The sequence below is a fragment of the Grus americana genome, chromosome 1 (assembly GCF_028858705.1).
Source record: "Grus americana isolate bGruAme1 chromosome 1, bGruAme1.mat, whole genome shotgun sequence".
Taxonomy (NCBI): Eukaryota; Metazoa; Chordata; class Aves; order Gruiformes; family Gruidae; genus Grus; species Grus americana.
In genome coordinates, this window is record NC_072852.1 from 218,515,722 (window position 1) to 218,536,848 (window position 21,127).

Sequence of the window (21,127 nt, forward strand, 5' to 3'; positions counted from 1 at the left end):
AATTTCAAAAGCTGGAGTACATTTTAACCAAAACTTTTGCCATCTCTTTCGATAAGATTCTTTTATTTTTTTTTTTTCCCCTGAAGTTGCAATACAAAAATGACAGAGTTGCCCGTGTGGTTTGCTGATACAGAGCTTGCAAACTGCCTACGTGGTCCCAGTCCCAACTGGTCTTTGCTTTCACTTCATCTCCTGACTCCCATCCCCTCTCCCCTCCGCACCAGGGTCCCATCCCTCCCGGGCTTTTTCCTTACGTTCATTTTCTTATTCCAATTGCTTTACCTGCATTTATATCTTTAACTTTCAAAGCTGTGGGGTTAGCCTGGGATTTGTGATCAGGAGTGGGATTTTTTTATATAATCCTGGGTTATTTCTTTTTCAGTAACTCTCCCCGTCACTTTTCTGCACTAATCACTAAGGCATTTCCAGATAAGAACCAGAGGAGTTAACAGACAGGGAACCCCAGTTAAAGCTGTCGAAATGAAGCCGGGATTTCTCCCTTTGGGTTTTCTTCTGGTGCCTTTCTGTGTTTGGGTTTCAGGCAGGGGACGGGTGGGCAGCGGGGATTTTCTCTCCTTGCTTGCACCTGGGTGGCTGCTCTGCCTGGCTGCTGGCATGGCTCCCTCCCAGCCCCACCAGTCTTCGCTGCGTGTTCCTCCTCCTCACCTCTGGTTGTTGGGTTTGCTCCATCTCCCACCGGCTCGGCTGGGGATGCTGTGTCTTCCCACAGCACCGCGGATGGAGCTGGACCTGGTCCCGGCCATCTCCATGCTGCAGAGAGATGAGGGAGATGAGCTTCTGCCTGCACTTAGACCCCAGGAACAGAGGGTGGGGTGAAAGCAGGCAGAGCTACCAACTTGTTCTGGAAATGCACGGGCAAAGAAAAACCTCGGGTGTGCCTTTTGCGTGAGCGGGGTTGCAGAGGTTGTCGTACAACCCGGCAGTCGCTAGGACCTGCTGCCGAGCATCACCGGCAAGGTGAAGCAAGATGGTTTAGCTCATCACAGCTGGGAAACACTCACAGGGGGATGTAGCTCGAGGATGTGGTCCCCAGCGGGAGGTGGCTGCAGGGGCTGTGTTTAACCCGTGGACTTGGAAATACATCTGAGCACCCAGGTGAGGACACTTGTCTTACCCATCCCAGGAGCTCGATACACCCTGGGAGGCTCCTCTTGGTCACCTGTGAAGAGGGAGGTGATAGAAATGTCACCAAATCCTGCTGGAGACATTGCAGGTGCTCCAGAGAGCTGCATAAACTGACTGTGAAAACAGGTCTCTGCATGTCCATTCCCCAGAGCTCCAGCCTTTTGCAGCTTCAAAAATCAGCATTCCCACCATTTACTGGGAAACCTGGCTCTCCCTGCCAGCCCTAACCCTGCTCAGAAAATCCAGGAACCTCTCAGCAACCATCTGCAGATGGACAAGCTCAGATGCAGAGCCTGATTTATAAAGCTTTTAGGCAGGATTGGGAAGACGATCCCTCTCCAGCTCCCTCACGCTCCACCTGCCACTGTGCCACGGGGGTGGGAAGCCCAGGGGCTGCTCAGGGACCTGGTAGCTTGCAGAAAGGTCAAGGAGGAAAAGGTTTTAGTAGAGCAACCTCAGTTATGGATCCTCCAAGGCTCGGCCATGCCCTCGATCCAAGCAAGACCAGGTTTGGTAGCGCTCCAGGACTGCTGCAGCCATCGTTGCCTCCCTTGAGCTTTTGATGGGAAGAACGGGGCAAGGCTGGCATGAGATATTGTGTCTGGGCAATTAATGTTGAGAGTGTTTCACTGCTTTGCATGAAAACCCAGTCTCTGGAGGTACGTTTTCAGGACCAAATGCTGTCAGACTCCACGAGCTGCTGCTCTCTCAGTAGATCACACCCCCTAGTCCTGCACACACTTTGTAAGTTCACCTTATAGTCTCCATCAAAGCCATTTGTGTGCACCTTTTACCAAAAAAAAAAAAAAACCCACCAAAAAAACCAACCCAACCAAAGAGGTGGTTTTGAACCTTTTCAAATACCTGGATTTCAAAAGCAAAGCTCTGGAGGACTGAGTCCATCCCTTCACCTGCTGCTGCCCCTTGGCCAAAATACTGCACCCTGCCCGGGCACTGCTCCACGGGGATGCTGGGTGTACACGGCCTCAGCTGCCCTGGACATCGGTGTCCGGGGTTGTCTCGGCTACAAATGGGTGCACAAACCCAGGAGAGGTTTGCCAGGGCAAATTCACACTTGGATTTCATGATGCTGCAGCCTGGGGATCCGGACAGCTGCAAAGTCACATCCAAGGAGAACATAAGGTACCAGGAGAGATGGAGAGACCTTTGGTGGGTTCCCCATTCTCTTTTCATCCCCAAAACCACAACAAATTCCCAGATGGATACTCCAAACGGGATATTTTCCAACTCATAGTGTAGCAGCAGCTGAGAAAGACACAGCCACATTTTTTTTTTCCTCCCGGCATTTCTTGTTGGGGTCTGACGGATGGGACAGACCAGCCATGGGCAACGGGGCACGCTGGGCAGAGGGACTTGATGTTTCCAAAGGGAAGATTATCTGCTTTCCCTGCACAAGCTCATTAAATAATAATTAAACAACTGCTTTATTAGCTCTAGCAGCAGAGATACATTTTGCTAAGCAGGAGACAGCCAAATCAGTGCATTCAAAAATACTCTTCGCCCAAGTGACCCTGAATTGTCCTCCCAAGCAGGGCTGCATCAGACAGATAATGCACTGCAGAGAAAATAAACTTTATCAGCTCTTGTCGGCTCTGCAATATCTCAGGAAGGCATTATTAGATCTAAAAAAACATATTATTAATATTTTACAGCTGCGTAACTCCTTTCTTTCCAGAGAGGCTGTGCGGTGCGCACAGACAGCCCCCAAGGACCCACAAAACATGGTTAATTTGGGGACGGGATGTGGGAGCTCCTTGACAGGAGGGAATAACCTGGTGGGAAGAGGAGACTCTCCAGCTGCAGAGGAGCAAGAGGCAGACACCCAAAATGGCCCAGACGAGGGTACCCTTACCCCCCATGCCTAGAGAGCAGCAGGGGAAGGTGGACACCCCTTTCAGCAGCAATATCACGCTGCGATATCACACGAAAGAAGAGCACCATCTATTGACTCCTCTTCCTCAGCACCTCATTTCTAGCTGCGGTGAGCCGGCACGAGTTTTGCAAGTGCACAAGCTGCTGCTCCATCCCAGGACCAGGGTGTTTGCCAGAACACCCTCAAAGGTAGAGGAGCATCCAAGCCGGCTGCTCAATGGCACAGCACCGGGGTGCATCTCCACGGTCAGACAGTGTCCTCCTGCAGCCCCAAAGGCTGCTCACCCATCTTTTTCCCCTTGTAGGATGCAAACAGCTTTCTGCAGAGCGTTAGAGCTGAAGGGGAATTTGGTTCTAAGCTAAAGGATGCCGTGGACAGGGGGTGCATGCAGCCCAGCCTCGGTCACCAGGCGCTCCCCTGTGCAAGGGGTGTACGACGGCCACCAGCCCTTGGGCTGCGGGAATTCAATTAGCTATATAGGAATTAGCTATACAGGAATTAGCAACGTGAATTGGTATTGCATGATGTGGGAAAGGGATGCAGGAAAAAAGCCCATGAACCCCTTGTTCCTCCTGGGGCATCAGCCCTGTGGCTCCCAGCTTGGAGCCGTCTCCTGCCTGCTGCTGCCACTCTCTGACCAAGAGCTTTCCTGCAGCTCCTTCAGCTTTTAGGTCACTGCAAGCCTTTGACCTTCAAATATTTGGACATGCAGACCCTGAGTGCACCCCATGTAAATGAAAAGGGTAATTCCTGTTGAAAACCGAGCATTAGGAAAGTCCCAGAGACTAAAACCTAAATGGGCTACACGAAGTGCTTTAATAAAAAGAAATTATACCGATCTCATTACAGCCAGTTCAGCGGTGCTAAATCCTCCAGAGGACGTGGTGGAAGGACTATTTCTTGGAACAATTAAAACCAGGTTACAGCAAACGATAGCAACGCTTGTGCAAAGAGATTATAAAATTTCATGTGTCTGAGATTCAAAGTGTCCACAGATGAATAAATCGGGGCTTCCAGCCTGGAAGAAGCCACATCAGCAAGCCCGATTCTGCCCGGGCTCTGCTGGTTACCCCAGCTGTGCTCTAGGTCCAAGAGCTAAGCTGGGTTTGCCAAGGAGCAGCTACTGGAAATGGGACACATCTCCACTTATGGGGCTGATCCTTTTTTGCATGTGGGGTTAGGAAAAAACTAGCTGGATTAGGGCCGGGATTTGACATCAGCCAAAATCCGAGATGCAAATGTTTTGAATTCTGCAGAAATTGTTTGCAGAGCTGGGATCTAAACTGGGTGGCCAGAGTCCACCGGTGGCCAATAGCCACTTTAATTCTATATATTTTGGGGGCTGCTTTCTGAATCCCTGCCTCGCCTTTTAACCCACGCAGGAGCTGCACCGAGAGCTGTTGGCAACCGTAGCGCCGATGTCGATGCAGGCTGCGTTCAGAAGAGGAAAGCCAAAGACAAAAACAGAGTTTGAACTCGTGGTTCCCTTTCCTGTCCCTCAACCACGGGACTTTCCTTCCTGTCCTGAAGAAAGAGGAATCTCGTGGGCTGTGCAAAGGCACTAAGAAGTATCCTTATTATTCTGGTGATAAACTTCATCGTGAAATTCTTCCATAGCAGGAGAAAGGGGAAATCTCAAGGCGTATATCCAACTGAAATGTGAATTCTTATGAATGGGCAGTGCTGCAGGGACACACAGGACAGCAAATTGTGACAGAGCAGGGTTTCAACATCCACAGCAATAGCTGGGAAGGGGCAGAGAGAAATCCTGCCCTGGGTAAGAAGGAAGAAAGCAAAAGAAAGGGGAAAAGTACAATTTTTCCCTGTTCTGTTCTTGCAAAACTGCCAGTCCACTCCCTCGGGCGTAACTATTTTGGGAGAGTATCACTCGTGATGTGCGAGATGCCTTCAGCCTCGGAAAATCTTTCAGAATACGAGGATGTTTTTTTATGAATAACACAGAAGGAATAATGTTTCCTGAAGGATGCGCTTTGACTTGAAAACCTTCCAGCGGGGGATTAACACCGCACTCAGAGGCTGCCTGAGCTCAGAGCATTTATGTTGCTGCGTAATTGCACAAGATGCACTTCTCGGAGAGTTTCAAGTCTATTATGCACTTCACTCCTCGGGGACATGGTGTCAGAGAGACTGCGATTTATGGACAGAGGCCATCATGCTGCTTGTAATTCAGTTTAAAAAAAAAAAAAAAGAAAAAAACCAACAGCTTGCACATCGTGAGCCTTTGCAGTCCGGTCCAGATTTCCACCCCTCGCTACATCTGAGTGCTAGGTGTTAATTAGGAGACCTAATGGCATTATATAAGGGCAAGTGGCTAAAACATGAGTATGCACATAGCAAGAACACACCGAGAGAAACATCTGGTTCTCAATTTTCTTTCCTTTTTTTTTTTTTTTTGTGACACACGTCATACGAGTCGGAGCATCGTGGAAAACAAGGTCTTTCCTTGGTCGTGGATGTCAGCTGGGTCAACACTTACACCTGCCATCCCTTCAGCGTGGCTTTAAAATGTAGAAGGTACTTTGCAACGCCTTTTGTTGCCCACACAGTCTTTCAGCTGAGGCTGCAGATGGATCCTAATTAATGGCATTCATTATGGCAGCAGATTTATTGAAGCTTAATGTATGGGAAACAGCCCCCTGTCCATGTCCAGTGTGGGCAGCTTGATCCAATCCCAAGCAATCCCAAGCACAACTCCAGGCTGGGCAGAGAATGGATGGAGAGCAGCCCTGAGGAGAAGGACTTGGGGGTGTTGGGGGATGAGAAGCTCAACATGACCCAGCAGTGTGCGCTGGCAGCCCAGAAAGCCAACCGTGTCCTGGGCTGCGTGTCCAGCAGCGTGACCAGCAGGTCGAGGGAGGGGATTCTGCCCCTCTGCTCCGCTCTGGGGAGACCCCCCTGCAGTGCTGCGTCCAGCTCGGGGGTCCCCAGCACAAGAAGGACATGGAGCTGTTGGAGCGAGGCCAGAGGAGGCCACGGAGATGATGCGAGGGCTGGAGCACCTCTGCTCTGGAGACCTCAGGCTGAGAGAGTTGGGCTTGTTCAGCCTGGAGAAGAGAAGGCTGCGGGGAGACCTTAGAGCCCCTTCCAGTCCCCAAAGGGGCTCCAGGAAAGCTGGAGAGGGGCTGGTGCCAAGGGCAGGGAGTGACAGGCCAAGGGGAATGGCCTGAAGCTGCAGGAGGGGAGATGAAGATGGGATGTGAGGCAGAAATCCTTCCCTGTGAGGGTGCTGAGGCCCTGGCACAGGGTGCCCCCAGAAGCTGTGGCTGCCCCTGGCTCCCTGGCAGTGTTGAAGGCCAGGTTGGATGGGGCTTTGGGCAAGCTGGGCTAGTGGAGGGTGTCCCTGCCCATGGCAGGGGGCTGGAACTGGATGGGCTGGGAGGTCCCTGCCCACCCAAACCCGTCTGGGGTTCTGTGACTCTGTGATCCACATCTAATGGGGAGATGCGAGGTCCTGCTGCCTCCTGCCACTCCCTAAAGCCTTTCTGCCCACGCAGGCTTACAATTAGTCTTAATTGCTTCTAATGACCTGAGTGCTGATAGCAATGCTATGAGGAGGGGTAGAGTTTCTCCTAAGAAGGATCTTACTGAAAAGTAATTAGTCACTGAGCCAGACTGTGCAGCGAGCTCAAGGCGGGCACTGCCGGGTGCTTAATAATTGAACGAGTTCCTGCTTCTTGGAAGCATTTGTAATTTGCAGTTGTTATTGAAGTGAAACTTTACCTGAATTTATACACCAAAATCCTTAGAACTGTGCCTTTATCAGCCCTCAAAGTTGTCTGAATTATAATATATTTTGTCTTTAGCGGAGCAGGATAAATACATTGCTATGTAAATAAATGTTATTACAGCCCTGATAAAGCACTGCATTCTTCCCATTTTCACCCTTACCCTTTCTCTCTTCTTTTCAAGATGTTTACTGTCACCTATCAATTGAAATATAATCCCACCAAGCCCAGACGCAGTCAAACCTAAAGGGATGAGAAAGAATTGTAGTTGGTTCCTAGAATGAAAAAGTCCTTGGGAAGGAAAGCCAGGCTGCATGGCCCAGCAAGGAGAGACATCCTGTTTGGGCTAAAGTAATTTTAAAAATCCTTTTGACATTGCAAAAGCCTATCTGGGAGAATTTCAGTTAAAAATTTGCAGGATGGAGAGATACCATCCTTCAAGACATGTAGCCCATGAAATGAATGAGATACAAAAACCCTCGGGGGAAGAAAAGGGATTTTGCTGTTTGTGATGCCACCGGCTCAATAACGCTGAAGCTGGAGAGCCAGGATGCAGGGGACAGGGAAGGGCAGAGCATCTCCAGCAGACTCCAGACCGGGTTTTCCTAAAAAAATAGCAAACACAGCAGGTTAAAGATGTGGGGTTTTTTTACCATGTCCTCACCAGAACAACCCAATAACAACAAAAATCATCCTGAAATTGCTCTGCTTTAGCACAGACTTTGTCAGGGAGGAGGGGACTGGTGGAGATGTGAAACAATCCCCGTAACTAGAATATTAATAGAAAAAGGACTCATGTTTTCAGGAAAGGCAGACAGGAGCAAAAGAGGAGCGTGATGGTTTCCGTACCATCGCGGAGGTACAGATTTATTCTGAAGTTCAGACCACGCTGAGAATTAGACCGGCCGAGAGCTCATAGGAGATGGGACAAGAAAATGAACACTGTTGTGTGGGTCTGCTACAAAGCCATGAAGATCAGGTGGAGGAAGCTTTGCAGGCAGCTAACAAGGTCAAAAAAACCCTGGAGTTTACAGAAATGAGGGATTTTCCATTCAAGGGATGGATAGAAAGTGCTGTAAGAGCGTGGTCTGGTGCTCTGGTTTCAAGCCAAGAAGGAAACACGGAGAAGGTGGAAACTGGTTGAGATCGCTGGGACGATACTGAAGAGCAGTAGGAGCACGTAGGGGGGATCCAGCCAGCAAGGATGGCCACCGGAGCCACAAGGATGGCCACCAGAGCCACAAGGATGGCCACCAGCACATAGAAAGGAGGAAGCTCAGGGAGGAGCTGGTCTTCTGCTCCATGGTGGCATTGCCAACCAACGCTGCTTAATGGCTTTTTCACATCAATGTTCACCAAAAGGTCAACTGCAGCTATGATCAAAGTAGACACCTACAGTGGAGGGGAATGGACAGAGCCAAAAACGGTGAAAGAGGAGTTTGGGGAGTGCTTAGATTATCTTAGTATTTTAAAACTGCTTGGGCCTTATTTTGGAGGACTTGAGGACAGGGTCATTTCTGTTGCTGGCTTTGGAAAGTCACGGCAAGACTGGAAGAGTGCAGAGCAAAAGCAGCTGAGAAAACAGGCAGGAGCCAGGCTAAGCCCCACCGTGCCAGCTGCATGCAGAGATAAGCCAAGCTTAGAGCCAGCTATTGCTGACAGCCAAGGAGGGACAGCATGGGCAGCGCCACGGTGACATTCAGCAAGCTCCAAAGTCCTCTCCATCAGAGCCTTTGCCTGAGCAGGATGACACAGAATAGCCTCAAAGTACTAAAATCTAACTTTTTTTTTCTTGATTTCCAAGTGATCAGCATGTCTCACAGCAAAGCTGACCTGCTCCATCACTTATCGCTCTTTCACACCAAGAGAGCCTCCCGTGAGCAGGACACTTGGCCACCTCTCCGAAGGGCCGAGCTCAGCTGTGGCAACATCAGAAAAACACCTCCCAGGCACAATGGCACCTTCTCATTAAGACAGACTAATTGGATTTTCTAAATAGGAGAGGAAAATGTCCACATCTGAGCAATCATCCTGCTTGTGAGGAATTCTCAAAGGTTGCAGGAGCAATTAAGAAGAGGACACCCATGTCCAAGTGGCCAGCAGCCCACCTCGTCCATGAGATGATCCAACAATGGTCCCAAGAGTATAATCATTTACAACTCAACGTTTCCCTGAGTCAGTACAGTCATTAACTATTTATCAAACCTGAATTTCTCTTCCACTGATATCCCAGGTCCTTCCCTGAACTTGTGTCAGCTTTATCTCATAGTATCCCATGGGAGGGAGTTTCATGACAGGATAGATGAGACACCCTCATATGAAGAGCCATCTCCTCTTCTTTACTTTGATGCACCTGCTGGAGGCTTCATTAGATGTCCCTGGAGTCACAGTGCAAATTTTGGGCATTTAGGTTGCCCAGAGAGGTGGTAGATGCCCCATCCCTGGAAATATGCAAGGTCAGGTTGGACAGGGCTCTGAGCAACCTGATCTAGTTGAAGATGTCTCTGCCTATGGCAGGGGGTTGGACTAGGTGACCTTTAAAGGTCCCTTCCAACCCAAACCATTCTATGATTCTAACATGACGTTTGCAGAGTCCTGACCAGCCCATGTCTCACGGTAGGGCTTCACCTGACCAAGTGGAGATTTCCACCTCCAGGTAGTTCCTTTGGGCTCAACAGAAGAAAAACGGATGCTCTGAGGATGTGATGCCCTGACCCATGCAGGTGACAGTCCTGTTTGGAGGGGGATGCTTGACTGGCAGCCACGAAGGTTCTTCCAGCCAACCCTTCCAGGGTCTGCACCATGGGTCCAGGGAAGACTTTGCAAACCCTGGCGAGCCTTCCTCCACCAGCACATTTGTCCAAGTCCCTGGGCTAGGCACGGCCATGCTGATAGACTCCCAAATCCTTTCTTGTCTCACAGCACTGCGCTTGGAAGTATTAAAGGTGTGTCCATCCATCATAAATCCTCAATGGGTGAAACCCTGAATGCCGTATACAGACAGCGAGTTTACGTGTGGCACCGCAAGGAGGTAAGGCATGGGGGACTCTCACCCAAGCGCCAGTCACTTGGGCCATGTATCCCCCAAAATAACTAGCTGGGAGGTATTTGCCTGCTGAAAAGCTGGTGGGAATATGCAGAGCCATCAGCTGGTGGTTACCACCACCGCTCAGGATGGAGGGAGGGAGGGATGGAGGGAGGGATGGATGGATGGATGGATGGATGGATGACCTCTTCTGCCGCTGGCAGACAACAGGAGGGGTCCGGCGGGTCCTGGGGACACTGGCCCCCCCCGAGGCCGGGAGCTGTGTGCCGGTGTGCCGGGGGGTGGCAGTGTTAGAGCAGAGAAGAGGACGCTCTCTCCATGCAAGCAGGGAGCCTGCAAAGTCCCGGAGTCGGGATGCCCCGAGCCCCGCACATCCTTCACCCCGCACATCCTTCACCCCGCAGCCTTGCAGCTCTCCAGAGAGTCCTGGGGCTGGGGATGAATTTTTTATTGCTCTGTATATCTCTGGGCAAAGGGAGGAAAGACAAAATTAATGAATTTAACTGACAATTTTTAGCTAGGCAAAAGGGAAAACCGAACAGCAGTCCTGAGTTCCCGCTGCTCAGAGTTTTGTGTGAGTGAGGATTGCACCCACCCGCATCTTGAGCGGATCCTAGGCACATCCCGGCTTCCTGCCAGCCTCAGTTTCCCCATCTGCAAAGTCAGGGCTGTTCAGATGAATTTCCTAGTGACTCAAGTCGCTCCCACCCACCTCTCAACCCACTGCACAGAAAACCCCCAGCCCTTCCTATAAACTTGGGGCTGCGCACCTGAAGAGCATCCCGGAGGCTGTGGGGTATGAGCTGCATCAGACTGCCCGTGTTTTGGGGAATCGCTGAGTCCTTTTCCCCTCGTGCACAGAAAAAAACCACAAACACAGCAGAGGAAGGGAGGTGTCATCCTCCCCCGAGCCCCAATACCCCCTCCCTGTTCTTGTTTTTGCAACTTGAGCTGCAGGGGTGATTTGTGTAGAATTCACACGCTGTAGGGAAATGCATTTTTATGGCATCCAAATATTGATTAGATCTAGCCGTGTCACTCACCTTCTTCATAGCATATCCATTTATTAATCTGCCCTTATTCAGGTATTTTATTAATTATCAACTGCGCATGCTTGGTGAAACTGGGTAGCTGAAGAGTGACATCCAGAGTTTTAGGCACACAAAGGGAAATGAGCATTTCCCTCCCCAGAACGTCTGAAATTCAAAATCAGTGGTATGGTCAATAATCTTTTAAACTGGGGCAAGCTGGGTTCATTATTCCAAAAGCATTAATTTGCTCCTATATAGGATCACCCCCAGCTTGAGCAGGGTGGAGGGGATGGCGATAAGGTGAATGCAGATCTGACATTTGAACCTCTCCCAAGAGTAGGACCAGGGGATGCTCGCCAAAACCAGTAGAGGATTGGTTTAAAACAGGAAAGTCTTGGGTTTATGCAGCGAGCAGCGCCTCTCGGGGATTTGCAGGCTGTAGAGATGCAGAAGACCAGCAGGTCAAGTTGGTGGACAACAGGTCCATGAACAAATGGTGAAGGGACAGCGTGACAGTTTTGGCTGCTTGGGGGAGTGTGAACGCAGCGGAGCCCAGGAAGGGGCTCTCCCCGTTGGCATATCCCCTGCGGACACAGACGGGGTGAGCTGGGCCATGGGCTGACATGGCTGGGCATGAGCCGTGCTCTTGAGTTCTTGGCCAAACACTGCTGATTCATTTTTATGCAGAGATGGTCTTTTTATTGTCTTTAAAAAAAAAAAAAAAAAAAAGAAAAAGAAATCATGAAATAAAAAGACAGAAAGTTATTCCAGATGGCATCAATGTAAGAAATTTTACCATAAATGAACTCTGTGCTAGATCTTTTCTTTTTAAGTTTAGCATATATGTGAAAATTAAAGTATTTTCCAGCAAGTCATAATTAGAAGAATGAAAGCACCTGTGCTGCTCTGGGACATCTGCAGGGTACAGCAGTGTTCATGAGTTTACTTATGGGACAACAAAAAGTGGTTCCAGGATGATGCCCCACATCTGCAGAGCAGCCCGAAGTACAACCTCTCTCCATAGACCAAGTCACCCAGAGCTTCTTCACATGTCAAGGCTGGGGGAAAAAACAAACAAACAAAAAAAACCCCCAAACAACCCCCAAAAAACCCAGTTTAAAGGGTTTAAGACCATTAAAACTCCTCCTGCATACTCACTGGGACTCATGCAAGCTGAGGCTCGGGCTCCCCGAGGTTTCAGCACACTCCAGCACCAGCCATGCGAGCCCTGATTACGCCATGTCTGGATATTAATTACTCTGAAAAACATTTCTAAAACCCCAAAGATCTGCAAACCACCAAGAGACCAATTTGCGCTGTTTTCACTGGCTTTGCCACCTGAGTGTAAGAATTAGTGTTTTGAAACAAACATGTTTGGAAATGCAACTTCTCCCAAATGTTTATGGGGAATATTTTTAACACGAGCACCCAGGAGCTCCGCTGCCAGGGGCACCACATCTGCTCGGATGCAATCAGAAATTCAAGAGGGAAATTGCTCCAGAAGGCGTACGTTAGAAAATGCACGGAAACGAGCAGAGTCATTATCTGTCCTGTTTGCACTGAGCATGATCATGGTTTAGCGTTGACGTTCCTTGCTCTTGCATCCAGGGAGCGGGGCCAGATCCTGCCTCCTGCACAGGGAAAAGGGGACACGTGCCCTTGGTCTTCTTGCACCAAGAGGTGATCCAAGAAGTGACTGCAGAAACCAGAGCGCCAGAGATGAGCATGGGAAAGGGGGTCAGGGTAGGAGTGGCAGCAATGTTGATTTGCAAATTGGCAATTTTTGAAAATTTTCAAAAAAAATTGAAGATTTGCAGATTGAGGGAAGGTGAGGGTGGGACACGGGAGGTTTGGGCTCAGGCAGGAAGAGGAAACCATAGGGAGCACCACTGAGACTCACGCAATGGCAGACAGCGGAGGAGAAGCGATTCATGACCTGGAGGAGCAGAGTGTGGCAGTGGGAGAAGGTAGCTCAGACAAGTCTGAGGGCAAAGGGAAGGAGGGAGAAGGAGATGAAAAGAAATATCTTATGGGTTGTAAGTAATGAACTGAGCTGAACTAGCATGGGGCTCGGCTCTTCTGCCATCCCAACGGGTGGTCCCAGCTAGGAAGACTGGGAGCTCCCAGGTGAAAGGACTTGGCCTTCAAGAGGCACCAGGGTCTCATTCAGGAAGGTCTGGTTGGCTTCTGTCTGACAGCTCTGCTGACCTGTCCCAGATGTGCTCAGGAAAGGGGGATGGCACAGGGACGCTGCTGCTCGGTGCAGCCACAGCACAGGGAAGGGATTTGTCCCCCACCCAAACACTGGCACAGGTTTCTCAGAGAGGTCATGGAGCCTCCATCTCTGGAGATATTCAAAACCCAACTGGACACGGTCCTGGACAACCTGCTGTAGATGACGCAGATGATCTCAAGAGGTGCCTTCGAACCTCAACAATTCTGTGATTTGGTGATTTGTCTTACACCATTCAGCAGCCTCCTTTGCTGACATCTGCTAGTCACACTTGAGCAAGTCCCCGCAACTTTATGTGTAGCATTTTTTATGGTGAAACTTCTCCAGCTATTCCAGATGTCTGCTTCCAAACGAGAGCAGTTTACCCAGAGGAGCATCTTACCCACCACGGCCTGGAGCAGGAACAGGGACCTCAGATCTGTTGAGGGTGTAAGCATTTGTGATGACCTCTCCATCCTCCCCCCACCATGGCCATCCCACCTGGGACAACTGCAGACACCACTCTGGTGACAGCACCACGGTACTACAGAGCTGCACTCCGGGGAGGAGATATCTCAGATACCACCAGACATTGGTGACCATACAACACCTTGGTGAACCAATTGACACCTTGAGCATCTCTGTCCTGTCCCTAGTGATGACATTTTAAGCCAGAGCAGCTCTTCGTCCTGAGTGTGTGGGTGTCATGGATGAAGATGTTTTGACATGGTTACAGAATCACGGATTCACAGATTGGTAGGGGTTGGCAGGGACCTCTGGAGATCATCTAGTCCAACCCCCTGCCAAAGCAGGATCACGCAGAGCAGGTTGCACAGGATGGCGTCCAGGCGGGTTTGGAATCTCTCCAGAGAAGGAGACTCCACAACCTCTCTGGGCAGCCTGTCCCAGGGCTCGGTCACCCGCAGAGGGAAGAAGTTTTTCCTCGTGCTCAGGTGGAACTTCCTGTGTTCCAGTTGGTGCCCGTTGCCCCTTGTCCTGTCGCTGGGCACCACTGAGAAGAGTCTGGCCCCTTCCTCTTGACACCCACCCTTTAGATATTGATAAGTGTTGATCAGATCCCCTCTCAGGCTTCTCTTCTCCAGGCTAACCAGCCCCAGCTCTCTCAGCCTTTCCTCACACCAGAGATGCTCCAGGCCCCTCCTCATCCTCGCAGCCCTCCGCTGGACTCTCCCCAGTACTTCCCTGTCTGTCTGGAACTGGGGAGCCCAGACCTGGGCACAGAACTCCAGCTGTGGCCTCACCAGGGCAGAGCAGAGCAGAGCAGAGGGGGAGGAGAACCTCCCTCGACCTGCTGGCCACGCTCTTCTCCATGCACCCCAGGACACCATTGGCCTTCTTGGCCACGAGGGCACGCTGCTGGTCATGGAGAGCTGCTTGTCCACCAGCACTCCCAGGTCCTTCTCCGCAGCGCTGCTTCCCAGCAGGTCACCCCCAACCTGTACTGGTGCTGGGGTTGTTCTTCCCTAGGTTTTTGATTTAGTCAATTCAAAAGTTATTAATAGAATGAGTTAAATCAAAGGTTAAATTTTAGTAGCATTCAATGACTAAGTTAGAGATTTACAAGTAATTCAGTAAGATATATTATGAAAATAATATATTATAACATTGTAAAATAATATATTATGATCAAAACAGTGACTTAATTACAGATTGGAAGATGACAAGATTCACACTAACTTACTATAAGGTATCAAAGTGTAAATCCAAGTGTACAGGTACACAGATATACATATAAACATAAAACATGCAGGTACACACAGACAGAAATATAGGCCCAGTGATATATGTCACCCACGCTCGTGAAGGCAAATGTGTGTATTTAAACACATAGATAGGTAGAGAGGTGGGTGAAGGAAGCTAGCTTATAGTTAAAATTTCCTTCTCTGAGTTCGGAGTGCACACGCACAACGCATCGGCATCCTCAACGGGCGATGGTTGAGGCTCGAGGTGGCTGACTTTGCCCTGGTCTTGCATCGGCAGATGGTCCTCGAGCATTTTGTGCCTGAGAAGCATCCCAGCTGACCGGGGAGATGCTGGTGACAGCCCGTGTGATCCAGGAGAGCTCAAAGGGTCCCGCTTAGAATCGTTATTTATAGGATTCGACATAATTGACTTTTGTCGGGTACTTTTCCACTTCGTCCCAGCTCGGATGGCGAAATATTCTGGTACTTTCCACCAGCTGTGCAGACTGAGAACTTTCCTGGCATCACCTCCTTTTGGGCTACGACCCAGGCACTGGTGTACCAGGCTGTCAGGAGGTGATCGATTGTCATTAGTGTCCTCAAACAATAGGGGAGCAAGAGCATCACGATCCAAGCACAGACGAACCAGGCTGCGACCGTTCCCAAGTGTAGCAAGAACCGGGCATGTTAAGGGGGTCCCCTAACGCTCTGGGTGCTGCCCAGGGATGTGGCCCAGAAGAAGGGGGAGAAATTGCACCAAGTACCGAGCGGCTCAAGAGGGAGCAGGGGGTTGAACCGCCCCAGTGGGTGTTTCACAGAATTCAGCAGTTTAATAAAATTGCCGCCCTGAAGGAGGGATTGTTGTCCTGTAACATATTTTCCCACCAATTTGTTGAGAATGAGCAGGGGCTAGATAATCCCAGGATCATCTATAGTGGGTGTATCTGAAGCTACCTGACATTAAAAATTAAATTAGAACTGACAAGACAAGATCACAGCTCGAATGGTTTATAATCAGCAATGAGTTCCTCCTTCGTGCCACACAAGAGACGTTTTATTACCTGTTCTCCTAGAAGAATATTAGAACCAAATGTTCAGGTGACTAAAGGTAGGGGAGATTTTTCTCATCCTTAGTCTAAGCTCAGGAAACCAAGGTTATGTGGGTTTGTCCACTTGGAAACTTAGCTGGTGACCCCTGGTGACTGGAGAATGGCAGGGGGTGAGATATTCATGAAAATATACTGAGGATTCAAAGATGCATGCAAACCACCCATTACAGTAAAAGTCTATTTCAAAGATTCTGTTTAAAAACCATCTGACCCAACCTGGCATGAATCCCATCTCACGCTTTACACATCGAACCAAACTGGGATCCATCTCTGTGTCCTCAGGTACCCAAAAAGACCTCAACCTCTTGCCAAGCCCTCAGCGATGCTCTGCCGACCCCATCTCCCCAGTCTGAGGATTCAGCCCCAGGACATTGGCCTGAAGGAACTGGTACCTAACCCCCGCCAATTTTGGTTTGACTTCTCCTCCCAGGGATCATCCTGGGCGAAATGACTTTGAGGGCACACTCCTGGAGCACCACCAGATCCCACCACCTGGCAGAGCTCTCCAGCTCTTTCAAAGACATGACTGCAATTTGGAGGATTAATTGGGTCGGAGCAATGGAAACGAGACTGGTTCGAGTTTTTGTTATGTATCCAGATGCTCCTGAGGTGCAGGTGTGTGCATTATTCACAAATTGCTAATATCGTAATCAAATCTGTGTTTTTCTGTATGCTGTCCGAGGACACATCCTGCACCACAGAAGCCTGAGTGCATCAGAACTTATTCATGCAGGACAGGATTTAGCCCTTTCTAATTGCCATCCAACAGCTTTCACTTAAGGATGGTTAGGGGACAGTGAAGATATTTACGTAGGAATCTGGAGCAAGAGGACATTGGTCTGGGAGGGACATTTGGAGAAGGAGTTTAGTTTGGTAGCTATGAATTGTCCCTCAATGGGAATGTTTCCCTCCATTGACTATAGAGCCAAGTGGCAATGTCTTCTCATGGCACCTGCCTTGATTTCCCAGTCCACACAGCTCCCAAGGGCTGTTGGTTTTTCCCTTTGGCCTCAGACACCCTTGACAAAGCCTCCCAAAGAAGAAGCTGTGAGGGTTAGTGGTGATGGTCTCAGGGCAAGGAGACGGATGGACTGTTCACAGAAGCAGCCCAGGGATGGCTGAAGTACTCATCTGGTTGTCCATGTAAAGGGGCTGTATGTTGGCCAACATACCTAGACATACCTAAGCATGGTGCATGGAGCAGTCCTGGGCTCCTGTCCAAGGGGGGATTAAAAACCAGAGGCCAACCTGCAGGGACAGCACCCAAGGAAACTCCCAAGCAGCCAGAGATATCGCCCAGCCCAGTACCATGCCCGTTGTCTTTGCGATTGCCCACTCCTGCACCAGCTGAGCCACATACCAGGCCTGACCTGAAAATCCTGGAGAAAGGAGATGGAGCTAGAAGAGATATTGGTCGGGATCATCTGTGGTTGCATTTGCATTTGGGCTGTCCCCACAATTGGGAGAGCTGCTCCTCTGCCTTGGCTGTGCGTTACATCTTTGGCGTAGAGGGGGAGATGGAGACTTTCATGGCCTCCAGAGTGTGACCCAAGAAAGGAAAGGAAACGCCAGAGGAAGGGTCAATATTGAAGCACGGGAAGCTCCTCCAGATCTGGGAAGAAAAGATCTGGTCTTCAATGTTTCTCCATCGGCCTCGACACTTCCATCACATGACAAACTTTGGGTAGTGAAAACTCTTCTTTTGCTGCTCTTGACTACACAAATCTGTTGTACAGTCTCCACCTGCTCTGAACCGCGGCATGCAACTGGGGGGTTCAAAACTGTTGAGATGCTCTGTTGGGAAAATAACATGTGGGTCTCCCAGCTCAAGGCAAGAAAACATCACGGAGAGCATCTCTGGGGAGCGTCTCTGGGTGGGGAGCAGGGCGGCACGTTCAGATACGTTCAATATCGGTAGTGGCTTTGCCCGTTGATTTATTGCAGGAGTTTTGCACTTCCCACTAAGGATAACATTAAGGAAGGGGAAGACCTTGTTATAACTTCAAAGCGCGAGTGAGTTATTGTTGATACTATTCTGTTAATATGATAATATTTTTCAGACTAATTAAGTGTTTCATTTTGATTTACTTTTTTCTCATGGGGTCCAGGATGGAAAAATATGATTGTAATACATGTCAACAGGCTCCTAAGAAGGAGAATTTGATCTACTATGTCTGAAAACAACTTCAAATCAATGCTAATTTTAAGGACACTACATGCTGGCAATTTTAATTCAATACAATAAATTATCTTGGGTTTTTTAATAGCACGGCATTGTTTATACAAATTACATCCTCGAAGCTTATCAGTTTGGAAAAAATAATAACAAGAAAGAGAAATGGAGAAGGGTAGATTAGATGAAAGGTAGAGAGTAAACGGAATATCAATTATATTTAAATCTCAGCGGGGCAAAAAATCTATTTATTTGTAATATTAAATGGATCTCTCCTATATGGTTATGGTGATTACTTTCTGGGTGAAAGGTAAAACTATCCAAAAATTACCAGAGATTTAATAATGTTAGGAAATTGCATCAGACCAACCATCACTCTCAACTCCTTGTGGCCAAGCACAAAACATTTCCGAGAGCTTTATTTGCCTTCTCTTAAATTGGAATAAGGAAACCAAGAAAAGGCATAAAAACTTAATTAAGCTTCATTTCTCCTTCTTTTTTTAGCATAAACCTAACAAAAACCAGGGTGTTTTTTCTTCTGAACATTATCTTAGTTTTGATTTACCCAATGTTAGAGAGAATAAATAAATTTCAAAGGAATTTGTGCCTATGAAAGTGCAGCAGCTGTTTTGTGGCTTGAATAGAAGATGCTGGAAGTTTCCAAAATGCTGCTTTATTATGCCACAGCAAACAAGCATATTCCGTAGGGTTTGGGCAGAATAGTCCTTTCCAATCTGCATTAAATCTTTATGAGCAACAAAGGAAGTATTTCTATTGAGAGGAAAGAAAATCTTTCTAAATCAGGAATCTTAAAAGCTCATAATGTAAAATAAATGGAAAAGTACAGCACGGTCTTTCTTAGTCTTCCTGGAGAAATCCAAAAAGTATCACAAGTTTATATGAATAATGCAATTGTAGAGCTACATTATGTAAAATAAAGACATATAAGGGCTGTAAGCTGTCACACATCGTGTCCTCTTCCATCTGAGCTGGAGTCACTGACGGATACTTGTTCCTCATTTTTTTATTACAGTGTCTTTGGACTTCATGAATCTCTAAACCTTTTTTTACTATGGTAAAAGCCATGATGCTGACCTACATCAGCCAAAAAAAATTACCATGAAAATCCCTTTGCTTTTATGTACCAGGAAATGACCTGGAAGTCAAAAGAAATTCTACGTTTTCATCTGAATTTCAGCAACAGCAGCAGAAATCGACTGCAAGCTGCAATGACCATGGGAAACACAGTGAGATGCAAGTAGCCAACCAGAGGTAACATGGGCATGAAAAATAGTGATGAGAATGACTTTGAGTAGCAAAGATTGTAATAATCTAGCAAAAGAGGTGGATGATTGACTGCTTCTGGGTTAATTCACTTGAATTCCCTTAGAGAAAAGAAATGGGCATTTCCATAACGTGGCTCATCTCCACCTCGGTGCAGAATGGGGCAAAGGAGCTGCATCCCCCAAAATGCCCCTTTTCCCCACGGACCAGAAGAGGGACCCAGGAGGACCAATGCAAAGGGGGAGCTCTGCATGGAGAGGACCCAAAGCTAGGTGAGATAAATTCTTGCCCTTCATGCACAAAGCTGAAGAGCGTGCCCTCTATAGACGTAATCCACACCATCAACGGAGAATCCAAATCATCTTAATTGCAGGTTAGAGACAAGAGGGGCCGAGCTGTGTCTTGCAATGTGCTCAGCTCTGCAAGATTTCGTCCAGCGTGTGTTCTCCTTGCAGAACCTCTGCAAAGCTCCTTAGAGAAATGTCTTCCTGCACATCAGCCTGTATCCTCACTCCCTCTTCATCCTTGCAGGTGTTTTGACCAGCCCCACCATGGAAAGCTGCAGCAGCAATGCTTCCACTAAAGTCTTCTTCTTGGTGGGGTTTCCAGCTCTCCAGGATTTCCAGATTCCCCTCTTCATTGTGTTCTTGCTATTCTACCTGCTGATCCTGGTTGGTAATGCCATTATCATTGCCGTGGTTGTGGTCGACCATACACTCCACAAACCCATGTACTTTTTCCTCATTAACCTCTCCGTGTTAGACGTGCTGTTCACAACCACCACCATCCCCAAAATGTTGGCGATGTTCCTGGCCAATGCTAAAACCATCTCATTTCGGGCCTGTTTTCTGCAGATGTACAGTTTTCACGGGTTGACGGTAACAGAGGCGCTTCTCCTGGTGGTCATGGCTTACGACCGCTACGAAGCCATCTGCAACCCCCTCCGTTACCAGGCCAAGATGACGAGAAGAGTGAACATCCAGCTGGCAGCGAGCGCCTGGATCACTGCGCTGCTAATACCCGTGCCCGTCATCATGCAGACCTCTCGGCTAGCTTACGGGGACACAACCAGGGTTCACCACTGCTTTTGTGACCACCTGGCAGTGGTACAAGCCGCCTGCCGGGACTTCAGTGCCGATTTCCAGACCTTCTTGGGGTTCTCCATCGCTATGACAGTGTCGGTCATCCCTCTGTTGCTCGTCGCTGTCTCGTATGTCCACATCATCCTCTCCGTACTGAAGATCAATTCCAAAGAAGGACGCATGAAAGCTTTTTCAACGTGTACTTCCCATCTGCTTGTGGTGGGCACTTACTACTCCTCCATCGTTGTGGCGTACATGTCCTACAGAGCGGACATCCCCGTTGATGTCCATGTCATGAGCAACGTTGTCTTCTCTATTTTAACTCCCTTATTAAACCCCATCATTTACACTTTACGGAACAAGGAAGTAAAATCTGCAGTTAAAAAGTCTGTTTTTCTGAAAATCCTTCCCCTTTCTAAAAAAATTAATTTATTTTGGTAGAATTTACAGCAGCGCAGAAGCCTCATGCTATTTATTATTTCAGTCCTCTGGTTAATTAAGGCATCATCGCCTTTGGAGTTCTGTTCGGTTCCTCTGAATTGTGGTATATCCTATGTTAATGTATGTCAGCCTATTTCTGTGAAGTTTTTAGTAGACTTGCTGTAATTTATTTATAATTTCCTAGTTTGGTTTCTATCCTTCGGTGACTAAATCACAGATGCACTAAATAAAGCTGTGAATGCACTAAATAAAGCTGAAAA

The 21,127-nt window shown here is 48.5% G+C and overlaps 1 protein-coding gene across 1 annotated transcript; it reads left to right on the forward strand.

Annotated features, from left to right (window-relative positions):
- Nucleotides 1-19,895: 19,895 nt before the first annotated feature.
- LOC129201428 (olfactory receptor 2AT4) lies at nt 19,896-20,825 on the forward strand (the record flags this gene model as incomplete). Its single annotated transcript, XM_054812699.1, has 1 exon — nt 19,896-20,825. A coding segment is annotated over exon 1 (930 nt), but the record flags the coding sequence as incomplete, so codon positions are not given.
- Nucleotides 20,826-21,127: the final 302 nt, after the last annotated feature.